This window comes from Branchiostoma lanceolatum, chromosome 8, assembly GCF_035083965.1.
Source record: "Branchiostoma lanceolatum isolate klBraLanc5 chromosome 8, klBraLanc5.hap2, whole genome shotgun sequence".
NCBI classification, from domain to species: Eukaryota; Metazoa; Chordata; class Leptocardii; order Amphioxiformes; family Branchiostomatidae; genus Branchiostoma; species Branchiostoma lanceolatum.
In genome coordinates, this window is record NC_089729.1 from 11,098,119 (window position 1) to 11,113,587 (window position 15,469).

Sequence of the window (15,469 nt, forward strand, 5' to 3'; positions counted from 1 at the left end):
GAACACACACGCCCAATTCTAGCCCAATGTTTTGAGAGCCCCTTACTGCTTATACGAGCGTGAAGAATCGTTTATCGCCGTTTTTATTCCTAGTCGCTCATTCGTGTCAAGCACATTCCTCAATTTTGCACCACGCCCTGGGAAAATTCGTTCCGTCGGCTTTACACAACTTGCCAACCCGGATTTAGCCAGTTTTTTGGACTCCGCCTGTCGGTGATAATATGTAATGCAGCGTAACGATGACCAAAGGGATCGCTCCAAAATACCAACAATCCACGCTAGTGCTAAGTATCAATAAAGAAATTAAAGAACCGGTTGAGAACATTTAAGCAAATACACCAGTGTCTACCAATCTTTCGATACAATTCTATTTATGTGCGTTCGAGGTAAAGCATTCTTCCAGAAAGAACTAACATTTCGTTTAGAATAGTAACACAGTAACTAAGAACGATCCCTTTGCATATGCAGTATTGGTCGTATCATGTTAGAACTCAAGATTTGGAAAATTCCAACCGACTGCGTCGTTGAGTGACATATCTGATTTGGGTTCTAAAAACGGCTGTGTCCTGTCAGTGGACGTATGTACATGTAGCTACGCAATCTCTTTTTTGTAAGTAACACCGTTCAGATGAGAAGGCTAAGACTTAGAAGAACAGAATGGCTTCACAACAAGGTAAGAGTTGGTATTCCCGTATTAGATGAAGGTAAATGTGTTTCATGAAAAGATATATTGGCTTACATGAATAGACCTCCTTTAGAGCTTTGAAAAGGTTTTGTCGACTGTTAAGTGTAAAATTGTCATTACGCTGAAATGTTTCGTCGCCGACATCGGGTCAATGGAGAATTATGAAAGTTGGGTGTAAGAAAGGAACACTCTTCTAAAAAATATTGAAGACATTTTCAAACTTAAGGGGGAACACTTTATTGATTTACGGTCAATTCTTTCTTTCTGTTAAGGTTTGTTTTTTTGCGTCTGATGGCCTGTGGACTTTTTCATGCGGAAAAAACAGATACTCTAGTTGTGTTCATCATCAAAGAAATTGAAGACAATGCTTGTACAATATTCATAGATGTTTTATTGACTTATGATTCATGATTTAAGCTTCGCGCTTACGCAGATGTTTAAGTTGAATTTATGGTATCATGCCATGCTTCCATTCTTACTAAAACCTTGCATTTATTACTCTCCAAGCAGAGGTTGGTGGGGAAGATTGTGACCATTTTATCATATGCTCCGTATTTTGTACACGGTGTACACGATGTACATGTTTTTGTTTAATCATCGCGTATTTTTGGTGTTTTTGTTATGTTTCCATTTGTTCTAAAGCCCTAGCTTAAGTGACGACAATGTTGCATTTATTTTCTGCGTATAGAGTTCCGGTGCACGCGATGCCACAAGATCCTCCGATCTCACGAGATTCGAGATGAGTGTCCCTCGGCCCCTCGGCGACACTGGGGCCAGCACAACTACTCTCTGGACACCTGGGCCATCCAGAGGGAGTGGAGCTGCTGTTTGGAAGAGCGGGAAGACTCGCCGGGTTGCAGACGAGACGCTCATGACGTCATAGCTACTGCCAAAAGTCTCGAGATTCAAAACTCCGTCCAAGATCCGCCCTTGACGCTTTTTGAGAGTCCAGTCTTGGATACGTCGCACTCGTTAAATCGTACAACAACTCGCGATCAAAACGTTTCTACTTTCATTGCTACTAATGAACAGGTCGACCAAGAGCAAGACCGCAACTCTCGTACTGAATTGAACGCGATCACCGAAGAGGACAACCTAAAAAGACAAAACGTTCAGCGACAGACAGCTGAAAATAGAGACAAGGTAGGTCCTGTAGCAAGGAGAGCGTTCGTTTACGTACCTATGTACTTGCCAAAAGAGGACACGAAAGAGACTTCAACTTCTAACACTAAATATATTCCTACAGACAGTCCCTTAGAAAGAGAACATACAGAGTGCAACAACTATGAACGACAAAAGGGCACCAACCGTACTACACCTTCCGTAACACAGGGTAAAAATCAATGCGCTGATTCTTCTAAGAAACATGAAGATGGCAACGAAGACAAGGGACTCCATTCTCGAAATCTTACCCATGAAAGTGCGCGCAAAGAAGATGCCTTTGAGCAAGCAAATTTCAAACAAAGAGACGAGTCTGAATCGACAGTTGGAGCATGTTTTTCTTCAGAGAGTGGGGCACAGATTAACATGCACGCGGATGGACAAAAAGGCAACGTGAGTGAACAACAAGCCAGATCAAGAGTTGTGGATCTCTATCAAGAATGGCTGGATAAACTCCGCTTAGAGTCGCCACCATCGTCGCCGCCTTTGCCGAAATCTCCAACAAGGAAACTGAAAAACATCCGGAAAGACCGCCGCTTCCAATCAGACGACAGTCTGTCAGCTCAAAACAAGGCGCGGTCTCATCAATCGTTGCCATGGCAACAGCCGCACAGACTGGCGGAAAGCAGGTCTATTTTCAGCAGCGCCGTGGATTTGACATCGTGTTTGCGCTCGTCTGAACAGGGCAAGCAGAATGTTAAGTGTTTGGCAAACATTCGGTCAACTCAACAATCGGGGCATGAAAAACACATGATACCACTTGAGACAAAATGTGCTAGTCATGTTCAAAAGCCGTTGGAAAATGGAGAAAACGATGGTGCTGATAAAAGACGGAATATGTCCGATTTGACTGGAATGAGACGTTGGATACGACCCACGTACACGTCCTTGTTCCCTACCGCGGATTTGCGGCTGAACAGTGCAGCAGCGCTGAATTGCGACAAAAGTGCGAACTGCAGGACGAAGTCGGCACCTACGTGCGCTGTCGCGCCGCCTTGCGGAGATACCGTGTCAGACAGTGAACATAGGAGAACTAATCCTTCCCCAAACGTAAGGCATGGGGATATGGAAAGAACTTTCAACAATCCAACACCAAATTGTCGAGTATCGTGGACGACGTTACGACGAATGACCGGCTCACAAAACACGTCACCGCTAACAGGGTCCGTGCGAGTGCTGGGAATCCCGTGCCTTGCTGTTCCACTTGTTTCTGCGCCAAAACAACAACAGAACACTCGCCCGTGGACGCCGTCTTCCACGTTACCGTCAAGTCCTTCCCGACCTTCGTGGCTCATCATTCCAATTCGTCAGCGGCAAAATCTGCAAACCCCTCCGCCAAGAGAGTCTACAAACCCCCGCCAACACGTCCCGAAAGTTTCACCGTCACAAACAAGCTCAAATGTTCCTAAGGGCCTACAGAAGGTTAGGAGTAAGACCCCATTCGGCGTGTATACCCCGGTTGGCACACTGAATAGCAAATCTGAAATAGCGAAAAGGGAGTCAAAGTCGTTCGGACTGCATTGTTTTTACCCTCGCAAAGTAAGCCCCAGTGCTACTCCTTTCGCAACAGAGGACAGAGTAAGAAAACTCGACAATGTGAAGAAAACTCAGCAGTCTAAAACAGGGTGCATGTCTCGTATCAGCCCGCGATTTTCAAAATCTAACGGTCGGGTCAACCTCCCACACACCTGGGCTCACAGACAGCCAGTTCAGCGGCCTTCCGTGGCCGAATCTTTCAGTCTCGCCTGCGTAACCAAGCAACCAACGAACACGTATACTCGTACTCCTAGAGAAAAACCACCCTCATCAAAAATGGTTGAAAGAAATGAACTACTTGAAACTCCTAACACATTCAATGTAAGCACGACCAAAGGAACTCTTCAAGATAAAGAACTTTTGGAGAATGTTTCCCGGACATTTTCTTGCCCAGATCTAAGAATGCGTGACGTATGTAGCGGGTACCAATCAACTTCTAGGACAGGGCAGTGTTTGGGATCGGACAATGTCTATGCTGCAAAGAGACGAGCTATTGGAGGGGCAGCAAGAAAACTTGGAGGTCAGAAATTGTTATTAGAGTCTTCACTAAATGATCAGGGTATTCTGGTGTAAAACGCATGTATCTTGGAATGATGTTGTATGTACTTGAACTCAAAACGTACATTACTATAGCTTGAATTAACTTGCAATGGTTAATGTTAATGTTTTCCGAGGTTGAATTTTTTAAGAGTTGGATTGACCTTTACTTTTAGGTTTAAAAACATTGAAATCATATGTACATTGACTCGATTAAGGTAACATTTCTTAATTTTGGTGCGTGGCTCGCAATTGTTTTAAGGAGAGGCATTGGTAGATATATGGCTAATTTATCAACTAGATTGTATCAAATGAAAGAGGCATTTACCGTCCAGTCAGAGATTTCTTGAAAATAAAAAAGGTGTTCTTTCGATTCAGAACAAAGGTTGAGTTGTCAGATTGCTGGTATTCGTGATTGCTAAGCGTCAGATTTTGTTGTACAATATTGATATTTCTGTTGTTCAAAGTATTCAGACTTTATATATGGACAGGATAACATTCGGAGATTGGCTTGTATCTGAATATTGTTTCCCTGGATGTGTAACCTTCATAAACGTATTTAGACTTGAACATGTTAACAAATTAAGAAAAAAAATACGCAAACATGATTCAGTTGTTGTCTTTCATTCACAATTCATACCACAGAACAAATATATGAAATATTGTTCATTATTCTTTTAATGATAATTTTTTTTCAAATCCATTGAAATGTTGGCTACAATGTCGAACATGATATGAATATGACATATTATGCTGTGAACGTTCATGTATCTGTTTTAGCAAAATAAATTTTAGTTGGTGCATCCGGATTGGTCGGTCGTTGTCATTTTGCTGACGTCAATTCCGTATCCGGCCGCGACCTTGTGGAGGTCGGCCATGATGGCCGGGTCGACCTTGTGTTCTCTCGCGAGAATCCACATGAACTGGACGTTACCCAGGCCCAGAACGCTCGAGCAGGACCAGATGAGGGTGTAGGTCTTGTAGTCTGTCTTCAGAACCCAGTAGGCTCCGTACGGGGCAGCTGTGGAGGTGAAAGAAGAAGACCATCATTAGTAGAGAAAATTTGAAACCATCTTTAACGTGATCATTTGCGAGGACTTTGTAGTTGATGCAAAACATAAATGATGCTTCGTCTTTTTAAGAAGAAAAAAATGTTTGGTAGGGGTGCGATATAAAATTGCAGTGTGTAGTGTACTACCAAATGTACTTACCACTAGCAAAGCGTACGGCCAGCTTGGAAGGGTACTTGGGGTCGGGGTTGTACAGGTCACCGATCCTAATGTCTAACTTTCCGTCGCTGAAAAATATTAAAAAAAGAAACATAATCTTAGACGGAATACAAGTAATTTGACAATATTCTCACTCAATTAATGCTAAAATACAACATTTCTTTACTTCCTGGCTAAAATCAAATACAGTAGTTAATCTTAAAAAATATGTCCAAAATATTTCGAATGCGAATTGATGATATGAAATTTATTGCTCAACAATCTTACACGGTACAATGTATGGAATTAAATCAACAATACTACAAGGCTAGTCTATCACTACAAAATATAATCTATAACAGCAATTGGGTTACAATATAGGTAATTCGGTCTCGCTTTTGGAATGATGAAATATAGAAATCGACCTATGTAGGTGGATATAGGAGTTGGACGTTTGATATGAAAAAGACACAATGACGATTAAGAGAACAAACTGTGACATCACAGATTGTACTTAGAATGACTACTTACTCCAGTGTGCCCTCATTATCGACCTTCACGTGTCCGTTCGCCTGCAGTGTGTAGTTGGCCCGGACACATTTACCAGATTCGAAGGCGGCCGGGAACTTCTCTATCTCGTACCACTCCCCCATGTACTGAAATAATAGGAGAAACCGATCAATGTTTTTTTTTGGGTTTTTTTCGTAGAGGGAGTTTGTACATAAAGCAAGTTTAGCCTCCACAGCAGGCTCTCTGGGCTTTTTTGGGGGCTTATAATACACTTTTTGCTGATTCCATTCTTTTTTGTACTGGGTCGAATGCGCAGCCAGCCCGTAACCATTAGGCCCGTAGGCTGCACAAACGACCTAGAACATAAAGAAGTCATCAGCAAAAAGTGTATTATAAGCCGAAAAAAGGCCCAGAGAGCCTGCTATGGAGGCTAAGGCAAATTGGATTTCTCTTTAGTCATGCTAAGATGGCGGCAATATCAGTCAAGTATGTCGGTCCTAAAGGGTAGTTGCGCTCGGGTGACTGTGACGTAATTATAGTCCGCCATGTTGGATGATTGAACGTAGAGGTCGCCATATAAATCTTAACCACTCAGAAAACAGCAAAACAACACAAAACCTATTTTTGAAACTAAATCACTAAATGGTAAACAAGATAAGGCTGTGCAAAGAAGTAGCAAACTATCTTATCTAGATTTAGGGGCTAAGCAAACGATTGAAGGACATAAGAATTTGCAAAGAACAATTGTAGTAAACAAATCACGAGGACATGCAACGTGACGTGTCGCATGGCTACACACCTATCAGAACGATTTTATCAGAGCGATTTTTCCCTTTCTAATGCTTTTTTTTGCTACGCGAGTCCTACGGCACCAAACTGAGGACATTCGCGGGACATCGGTGATTGTCGTTCCAAGGTGGTAATCAAAATAAGATTTTTACCTCCTTAGTTGTATAGATCTTCGTTGTCTTGTGACGCGAAAAAGTTGTAGCTATCGACGATCAGTTCTGTCATATAGCCTATTGGCTTTGGGGCTTCTTTATCTAACAAGCAGAAGATTGGCAAAAAACGTTTAATTCCTTTTATGTACTGCAGCTTTTGAAGTCTTGCTGAAGTAACCTTGGACATTTTATCACCTGGTAGCGCACTGTGTTAGTTATCAGATTTTCGATAAACAAGACACCACGATGCTGATCTGCTGTGCAAAGAAACTTTGCCCCCGAAAATCTAGTAGCTGATTGCCCGAGAAAACATCTTTCCAAGGACGGGCTACCACAAAAGTAACCAGTCCTTGGTTCCTTTGCAACTTCGTTCACGTCGTTTAACAACTGTTTTGTTGTCGTGAAGGCACCATAATAGCTAAACTGCGCAATGAAAGACAATTTTGAGCACATATCGCTACACACACACAAAGCGCCATATCTTTTTTGGGGGGCCGACATTTCACCCAAATTCTAACTCATAAGGCACACTCTGTTATCAGTATATCTTCTCTACACATGCGATGGATATTCAAACCTTGCAACTATGAGGAAAATGTACAATTTATACCGTTACAATGTTTGTTGTAATATAAGAATGCAGTGTGCACATGTGATGCTGTGTTCTTCCTATCAGTTTTGATATTTGGTGACTCGAAATATATTGGTGTCAACGTGTTGTTGATTCACGTGGACAAGCAACGTGATGTGTTCTAGATCTGTGTTACACTAATTAAATTTTGTTATTAATGACAGGATACATCTTGAATTTTTCTTCGTAGATAGTTTTCATTGCTCCATGCATTTTACCACTCCTATCATTAGGCTTGGGGATTATATTGATTGTTATTTAGTCTTATTAAAGAAATCTCGTTAAATCAGATAACGGCACAACATATTTAGTCGATGCCCCTTTGTGATAAACATTTTATGTAAGACAGGTCCCTAAAGGTACTTTGCCCCGTGAAATACTTTTCGTAATGGCTGGATTTAGACCTAGGAAACAGTATGCGTTCCTTAATTTTCAAAGGCGTTAATTTCTAGGATATACAATCGTAGGTGAAAAATACATACATCTGTGATTCAGTAGTTATGATGAAGCAGAAAACATATCGAGCAAAACGCGTAAGGCCAAATGCATTCCATATGATCACAATCAATGACTACAAAAAATCTAGCCATAAATACTTTGTTTTTACTTGCGCATGCGTGTATAACATTAAATAATGTCACAAAACAGTTTAGAACAATCGCGCTGAATGTTATAAAGCTAGTATGGCATGGTTTTGTATGGCCGCTGATATTCTATCTTTAATTGATAGTTGACAAAGCGTATCAAGTCTGCGAAGACGTTTTTAACGTATCCTTCTAGCACACCATCTATAACCATTAACCATTGGTGGTTTTGAAAGAAACACGGTCTTGAAATGCAGCAAGAATATAATATATCGGGCGATAAAAAATCGTTGGTCTTTTACTGTAAACGGCTTTCTGCCCTTCTGTTAACATAAAAAAACAAAGCAGGGAAAGAGGTAAATCACGGTCTTACCGGGTGAATGTCAAAGTCCTGTTGCACGTTCACCGTTGGACATTTCCCGAAGCCCGGTACTTGCCCTTCAACGTAGGTTACAGACACTAGAGCCAGAGCTAACGGGAGCAGGGGGAGGAACGCCATGTTGTTGGAGTAGTCTGTTCTAGCAGTGTCACAGTTAAGACACGTGGGACGAGTTTTAACGACGTTATCTTAGTGTGTTTGCTCCTCTATGGGCTAGAAGTAGGTCATTTGCTAATAGGCCAATCGCTACACAACGTGATTTGAGACCTAAATTTACATTAGCTTTGGTAAACATTATATAATCAAATCAAAGAGGCTCAGACCTTAAGCCCTTGCGTAATGCAAAATTACGCAACGGAGTGAACACTGAACAATACTTTTAAAAGGATATATTAGTTATGTTAACTGAACATTAACTTGCTAGTGGGATACTTTGTTGCTTCGAGAGGGGGCTGGGGGTGGTGCTGAACCCGAAAACTGACGCGAGCGTTCGAATAGAAAAAAAAGTTTGGCAACAAAAAACGTTCCATTGGTTATGAAATCTACATGGTCACGAATAATGAACAAATTTATACACACAAGTATGGTATACCGAAATACATAATCTTCATTTCTATTCCTCCAAAACGTCTTTTTTGACTTTGGCACACTATGAAATTAGTATCTGTTTTCCAAACTATTTTTTCTTGCATTTTATAGTTTGTATTTCCGCATTTTGCAGCTGCTTTTTATGATTTACAGTATGGCCGAAACTTTTGTTTGTGTGAAGACGGACGGAAATTGATGCGCGCGCGGATGTCATCCATATAATCAAATCAACAAGGCCTTTAATAGGAACAGGTCCGGACCTGACCTACTTGACAAAGTAACATGTGTTCTTCAATGATGACAGAGACATGAATAAACAGTTAACAGAATGTTTATTAAGACTTCTTGTATGTTATGAAGAGAACCCATTGGCATGCTTTCAAAAGAATCTGTAAACACGTTCATCATATGGCATATTTTACTTGTCCTATTTTTGAGTAACTGTCTCGTGAAAGCATCCTTTAATTTTGCTCAAGAAAGTTTTTAGGAGTCGCATCCAGTTTGATCAGTTTTCGAAAAGTGAGTGACGTCAATTCCGTATCCGGTCGCGAGTTTGTGCAGCTCGTCCACCGTGGCCGGGTCGAGCTCGCGTTCTCTCGCGAGAATCCACATGAACTGGGCGTTGGTCAGGTTCAGAAGATCCACGCAGGACCAGACAAGGGTATAAGTCTTGTAGTCTGTCTTAAGAACCCAATATGGTCCGTACGGCGCAACTGTGAAGAGAAAAAATAAGTTTCATTTTGAAAACAATAAATATAATTATGAAAACCTAGCGGTGGATGATAGCGTTATCAAACAAGAAAACGTTGTAAAAGAATGCATTGTGGATAGCATGCGTTAAAAACTGACAAACAAAGAAAAAGAAACAAAGTTTATGTATAGTACATGCTATTTTGGTTTTGTATCATCTACTAATTTGCTTGACTTTTAAAGTTAATTCTGCTGAACTTTGAGTTCATGTAAAACCCACGACACATTGAAAGACGCATTTTATTCGATATGTATTCCCCTGGTAAAATGGATACAAAGTCAAATCTACTTACAGCTATAAAAGCGAACGGCAATTTTTGCAGCCTCCTTCGGGTCAGGAATGTAGGCATCACCGATTGCTTTCTTTACCTCACCGTTCCTGTGCAGAAAAAACACGAGAGCAAAATGCATTTCATACGGATCACAGTTTGGTGGTTTAGTCTGCGCTCACGTGACTATGACGTCAGCATTGTCCGCCATCTTGGATGGTTAAACCCAGAAGTTGCCAGGTAAATTTGCATTTGTATTATGTACTTTCTGTCATTCATGGTGATCTTATGCATGTGCGCATCTATCAATCGGCACGTATGTATGGTCACCCATGACGTCACGATATACCCAATATCAATGACGTAACAACAATTGTGTACTGATGATGAGTACTACTTACACATTTTTTTCGTTGTCGACTATGACGTGTCCGTCCGGCTTCAATGACAATGTGTAGTTAGCCCGGAGACATTTTCCCGCTTCGAAGTACGCCGTAAACTTCTCTATCTCGTGCCATACACCAAGGTACTGAAACAATAAGGGGTATCTGAGTGACCTAATGTGAAAAGATAATCACATCTCGTTCAATCCGTGACGTCATCATGGAAGGGGGTCTTTTAGATTTGATTACATTATGACTATCCAAAGAGGTATTACATGTCCTTGGTCGATCAGGGAACACTAAAATCTCTTCTGTTGGACTGAAAATATTGCTACAAAGCCCAAAACTGGGAAATCTTACTACGTTTACCACCGTATGTTGGTACATGGTCAACTTGCATTTATGTAACCTCTATCGCCTGATCATGATAACATTTAACATGAAGAACCTTTGGCCCTTATCATGCATGTCTTTGCGTAACAATGTAGGTAGTTTGGTATCAACCGTAGATCAGATAAACGAAATGTCGCAATTACAACGGTTATCCCGATTTCGTAATCTTTGCACTACAGAATGATGACTGCGCTTCTGTTGAATTTTAATGCTAAAGTTTAATGTGTTGAAGCTGTAACGTTACTTGTAATAGTTTTAAAATCGTTGGCACCGCATCGTTAGTTGAACACTGACAAACTTCTTTGGAAGAAACAGTGGCCACCCTGATTGGGCGGTTATCACAATTATAAGGGGCACAAACGTACTCTCCAAGCAGAGCTAGGGTTTCGGCTGGTTTTTAACGTGTTTGTTGTGTCGCAAACCCATGGGTTTGCGAGACAAAAAAAAAGATGACAAAGTAGAAAGCACGACAATAACGCCTAAAAACACGTCAAAAACCAGCCGAAACCCATGCTCTGCTTGGAGAGTAGCACAAACGAACGAAAGCCTTCTTTCTTACCTGGCTGATGTCAAAATCTTCCTGCACCTTTACTTCAGGACATTTACCAAGACCTATCACTTGTCCTTCCACGAGCGTTACAGACAGTAGAGCTAGAGCTAAGGGGAGCAGGGTGAAGAACGCCATGTTGGGATCTCTCACAGTGTTGCAGCAGGTGGCGTCACAGGTGAAGACACGTGAAACAGGCCGATCTAATCAAGTAATCTTGTTGTGAGTAAACAAGCACGAGGTCATAAGGAGTCACATGCTGTTGTGTCAATCGTGATGTAACATGCTTTGCGTTGGTCTGATTAGGGTTGATTTTAGAGCTTCGGCGCGCGTGCGGTGCTTGGTGGCGCGCCGATTACGGTGTCTGGACTCCCAGGGTAAAAAAATTGAAATGAAAAAGATGCTGAAATCTTTATGGTAGTGGTGGCATTTACTAACATTATTTAGCACATTTGCGTAATAACTTCATACTTTGAGCATTTTAAAACCGCGCAAAATCGTGCGGTACAATGATCCCCTTGAGCCTACAAAAGAGTTCTCCACATCACAACGACGCCATATTTTTGCATGATAGACGTTGCTATACACTGTGATAATGCTGTGTGAACTAATAATGTATAGAAATGACTAAATAAATTGACTTTCAGTATCAGATTTTCGGGCCCTAATATTGCTTGGGCTTCCTTAAAGCCTACTAGTACTGTTTCTCGAAAGAGGAGTGTGAGACAATGTGAACCATGTGTGACAGGGCTGTATTAGAACACAATTGATTATGCGTCTTAAAGTGATCTACATGTACGCTCCTCATATAAGGGTTAAGCAATCGCTGGTAAATCTCTTAAACAACGAGTTCATTGACCTCACATAACATGGTCTTGTCACGTCGATGACGTTTGGACACAGGTGATAAGATAAGCAAGATAATAGTAACTCAAGCAACTAGATTTGGAAATGTTAAGAAAATCTATCTATGCTTAGTAACTTCTATCTTGCGTAACTGGATTTTGTGTCCTCGCATGCTAAAACAAATGCAATGCAATCGATGACTTTGGAATTTTAGACTGAACAAATAATATTTGAAATATTGTACTTTGATGCGTCTTCTTTCTTATACTGTACAGTACACATTATGTAGATAGATGTTGGATATGAAAGGGGGCTGTCACGGAATCACTTGTAAGGAAACAGTTGACTGGAAAGCCATACAATGTTCAGAATGCTTTTATTAATAGATTAATAGAAATATCAGTTCGACTTATCATATTGCTGTCAGACAGACCAATCATTGAGCTTCATAATACCATCAAAATTTGAGACACATTCGGTTTGCTGTTTGAATGAGCTGTATCATTTTTCATAAGCAACTGTGATATCACTGCCGTAGAGAGTGCCTCTTATGGGCACTAAACCATGAGATTCTGAAATACTAAGTAAAACAAAACATTTAGTTTCCGCATTTAGCTTGATCCGTTTTACTGAATTGACCGACGTCAATTCCGTATCCGGCCGCCAGCTTGTGCAGCTCGTCGATCACTGCTGGGTCGAGCTCGCGCTCTCTCGCGAGAATCCACGCGAATTGGACGTTACCGAAGCCGAGAAGATCCCCACACGACCAGATGAGGGTGTAGGTCTTGTAGTCAGTCTTCAGAATCCAATAGGGAGCGTATGGGGCAACTATGAAAAGTATAAACAACGCCATTGGATATATTAGGTCTAAGTCATTGATTCTATCAAGTGATACTAGAAAATGAAAATGTACAAATAAAGAGATTGCGATGCATACATTTCTTTCAAGTTAGTGTCCTTGACATGTTCAACCGATTTCCCCAGTTAGAATTACTATCTCCGAATTTTATCCAGTTGTAGAGTTTGAATGGTCTTTATAGATTGCAATGTAAAACCCGGATTATGTATGTGTTGTTTAAAGATTGACAATATACATTCCATTGTTTTCATTTTTTTAAAACAATTTCTAGTCTTTCTCACCAGCGTAAAATCGAACGAGCAGTTTAGCTGACTCTTTTGTGTCAGGGATGTAACCATCGCCAACGGCAATCTGCGCCTGACCGTTCCTGAAAAGTAAAAAAGGGCCAAGATGACATACAACTAACTATAGACGGGGACGTCACAAACTATATGGCACATTTTATTCACATTTGAATCACGAGTCCGGATCCATTAACAGTGTATTTACTACTTCCTTGACGAAGACTTGAGTTGCACAGTCCAATATCTGTCCAAAGACTTTGTGTTTGAAGTTAAAGTTTAAGAATCCGTTCTCATATTCAAATTATTTTAAAATTTGTATACGATTGATTCGATTTATGACTTCCTTCACAGCAGCCGTATCTTTGTACCACATAGATCGATGGTAAATGTAGATGTGAGTAATCTAATAATTACTTGACTGTGATTTACATAATTTATTCTACTTTAGTTTTGCACTACAACGTCCAGGTTTGACCATCCAACATGGCGGACAATGCTTACGTCATAGTCACGTGAGCGCAAACAACCTATCACAGCGTGCAAAAGACCTACATCTTACGCCTGAAAAAAACGGTTGGATATACTTACACATTCTCTGAATTCTCCACCCTAACGTGTCCGTCTGACTTCAAGGTGTAATTAGCTGTGATGCATTTACCCGCTTCAAATACAAATGGGAATCTCTCGATTTCATGCCATAAGCCAAGGTACTGAAAAAGTACAAAAGAACAAATTAACAATCAACAAATAAACAGTGTACACAATTTATCTTAGTATCTTTTCGCGATAAGGAAACATATTATAGGCGCGGGGGCATGGAATCTCGTAGGAACTGTACGATAACTAGCTGAGGGGTGCGTAGGGGAGGGGGCGATGGTAAAAAACGGGTGTCTGGGGGAGGACCAAGGGAAAAAATCTTGGCTAAGGAAGAAGTTTGGTCGGTTATGAAAAAGAAAATAGCCGACTGCCTACGCACCGCCCCCCGCTAAATATCATACAGTCCCCCAGACAACCTCAAACCACCTCCTTGCTCAACCCAAGCTTATTACTCGAAGCACATCTGCGTCCCCGAAGTTGACCGGCTTTATCAATATAGAAATTATGATATTATGATTGAAATTATGTCGAAGCTACCATTTATGCCAAGAGTCTCCATTACACCGAAAGACAAAAAACAGACCGAAGACCATTTGACAGGTGATCGACTACTTATCATTTAATATACAAATAACCTTTGCCCCCTACCTACCTAGGCTGTTGCGCAACGACGTCGACATATAGGACATTATATAGCCCAGCGCCACATTGGGAATCACATGTGTGCCAAAAGTTGGTACCTTTACACAAATTTGCACAGAAGTATTGTCGAAGAAACGATTCGGTGCATTCCACACTCTCTAAGTACGAATGCAACGTTGTAAGGGTATGGTTCGTCTATTGTATCGAGGGCATGGCTATTGCTAACATGTGTTGCCTTTATAAACAGAATTCAATTTGTAGAAAAGTATATGGCGTTTGAAGTTTTTTTTCAGGCATCGGTCGCCCAGGCCCTAATGTCTAAAGTACAGATAAGAAAGGAAGGCAAAAATGTGAAGTATTTCTCACCTGGCTGATGTCAAAGTCTTTCTGTACCTGTACCGTTGGACATTTACCGAATCCCGGTACTTGTCCCTCCACGTAGGTTACAGACAGTAGAGCCACAGCTAACGGGAGCAGGGGTAGGAACGCCATGTTGAGGTCTGTGTCGTTAACGGATTGCGAAACAGATGAAGAGGACACGTGAAATGGTTAATCTAACCACGCCCTCTGTCGTGTTGCATAACTAGGAATAAGTCACATGTTGTTGAGGTGATGGCATTACGCAACGTGGCTTGAATCATTATTGGTTTAGTCAAATTAAAGACGATACAGCTTTGGCTAACAATTATTTGGGGAGCGAGGGACAATATATTTGCGCAATAAGTTGATCAATCTATAATGATTCACGAAATGATATATGAGAGATGACACAGGCCCCAAATTGAATTGCAAGACGTGTGAATGGTCTCATCAACGGAAGTACATAACATTTCTTCCATGAGATTGTTTGTGTACATGTCTTACAACTTCTCAGACATTTTTACCGGGATTTTTACTCATTTTGCATAGATTATGATAATGCGACAAATGATAAATTAATACTTTGCACTCAAAACATGTCAGAAAATCCTTAATAGAATAATTGAACAAGATATCAGCAGAAATCCTAAAAGAGCTAACAGAAAAGATCTCCGTGATGAAAATTGACAAGGGTGTAAGTATGTATGTGTCTAGGTGGCAGACTAGAGTCCATTCTAAGTCACCGCAAACTTATTGTAATTATTTGTGTACGAGATTTG

At 40.9% G+C, this 15,469-nt stretch overlaps 4 protein-coding genes across 4 annotated transcripts; 1 reads left to right on the forward strand and 3 right to left on the reverse strand.

The window, feature by feature from the left end:
* Nucleotides 1-586: 586 nt before the first annotated feature.
* On the forward strand, nucleotides 587-4,521 carry LOC136440812 (uncharacterized). Its single transcript, XM_066436932.1, has 2 exons — nucleotides 587-673; nucleotides 1,374-4,521. The coding sequence occupies exons 1-2, from the start codon at nucleotides 658-660 to the stop codon at nucleotides 3,953-3,955; spliced, it is 2,598 nt and encodes an 865-aa protein (XP_066293029.1). The 5' UTR covers nucleotides 587-657; the 3' UTR covers nucleotides 3,956-4,521.
* A 6-nt stretch (nucleotides 4,522-4,527) lies between these two features.
* On the reverse strand, nucleotides 4,528-8,339 carry LOC136440813 (apolipoprotein D-like). The gene is made up of 4 exons (XM_066436934.1): nucleotides 8,167-8,339; nucleotides 5,659-5,783; nucleotides 5,131-5,216; nucleotides 4,528-4,940 (listed from the first exon to the last, which is right to left on the reverse strand). The coding sequence occupies exons 1-4, from the start codon at nucleotides 8,290-8,292 to the stop codon at nucleotides 4,711-4,713; spliced, it is 567 nt and encodes a 188-aa protein (XP_066293031.1). The 5' UTR covers nucleotides 8,293-8,339; the 3' UTR covers nucleotides 4,528-4,710.
* Nucleotides 8,340-9,075: 736 nt separating this feature from the next.
* On the reverse strand, nucleotides 9,076-11,296 carry LOC136440933 (apolipoprotein D-like). The gene is made up of 4 exons (XM_066437120.1): nucleotides 11,115-11,296; nucleotides 10,181-10,308; nucleotides 9,804-9,889; nucleotides 9,076-9,473 (listed from the first exon to the last, which is right to left on the reverse strand). The coding sequence occupies exons 1-4, from the start codon at nucleotides 11,238-11,240 to the stop codon at nucleotides 9,244-9,246; spliced, it is 570 nt and encodes a 189-aa protein (XP_066293217.1). The 5' UTR covers nucleotides 11,241-11,296; the 3' UTR covers nucleotides 9,076-9,243.
* Nucleotides 11,297-12,307: 1,011 nt separating this feature from the next.
* Nucleotides 12,308-14,859, reverse strand: LOC136439883 (apolipoprotein D-like). The gene is made up of 4 exons (XM_066435540.1): nucleotides 14,697-14,859; nucleotides 13,680-13,801; nucleotides 13,089-13,174; nucleotides 12,308-12,776 (listed from the first exon to the last, which is right to left on the reverse strand). Exons 1-4 carry the CDS (start codon nucleotides 14,820-14,822, stop codon nucleotides 12,547-12,549), a joined length of 564 nt encoding a protein of 187 aa, XP_066291637.1. The 5' UTR covers nucleotides 14,823-14,859; the 3' UTR covers nucleotides 12,308-12,546.
* Nucleotides 14,860-15,469: the final 610 nt, after the last annotated feature.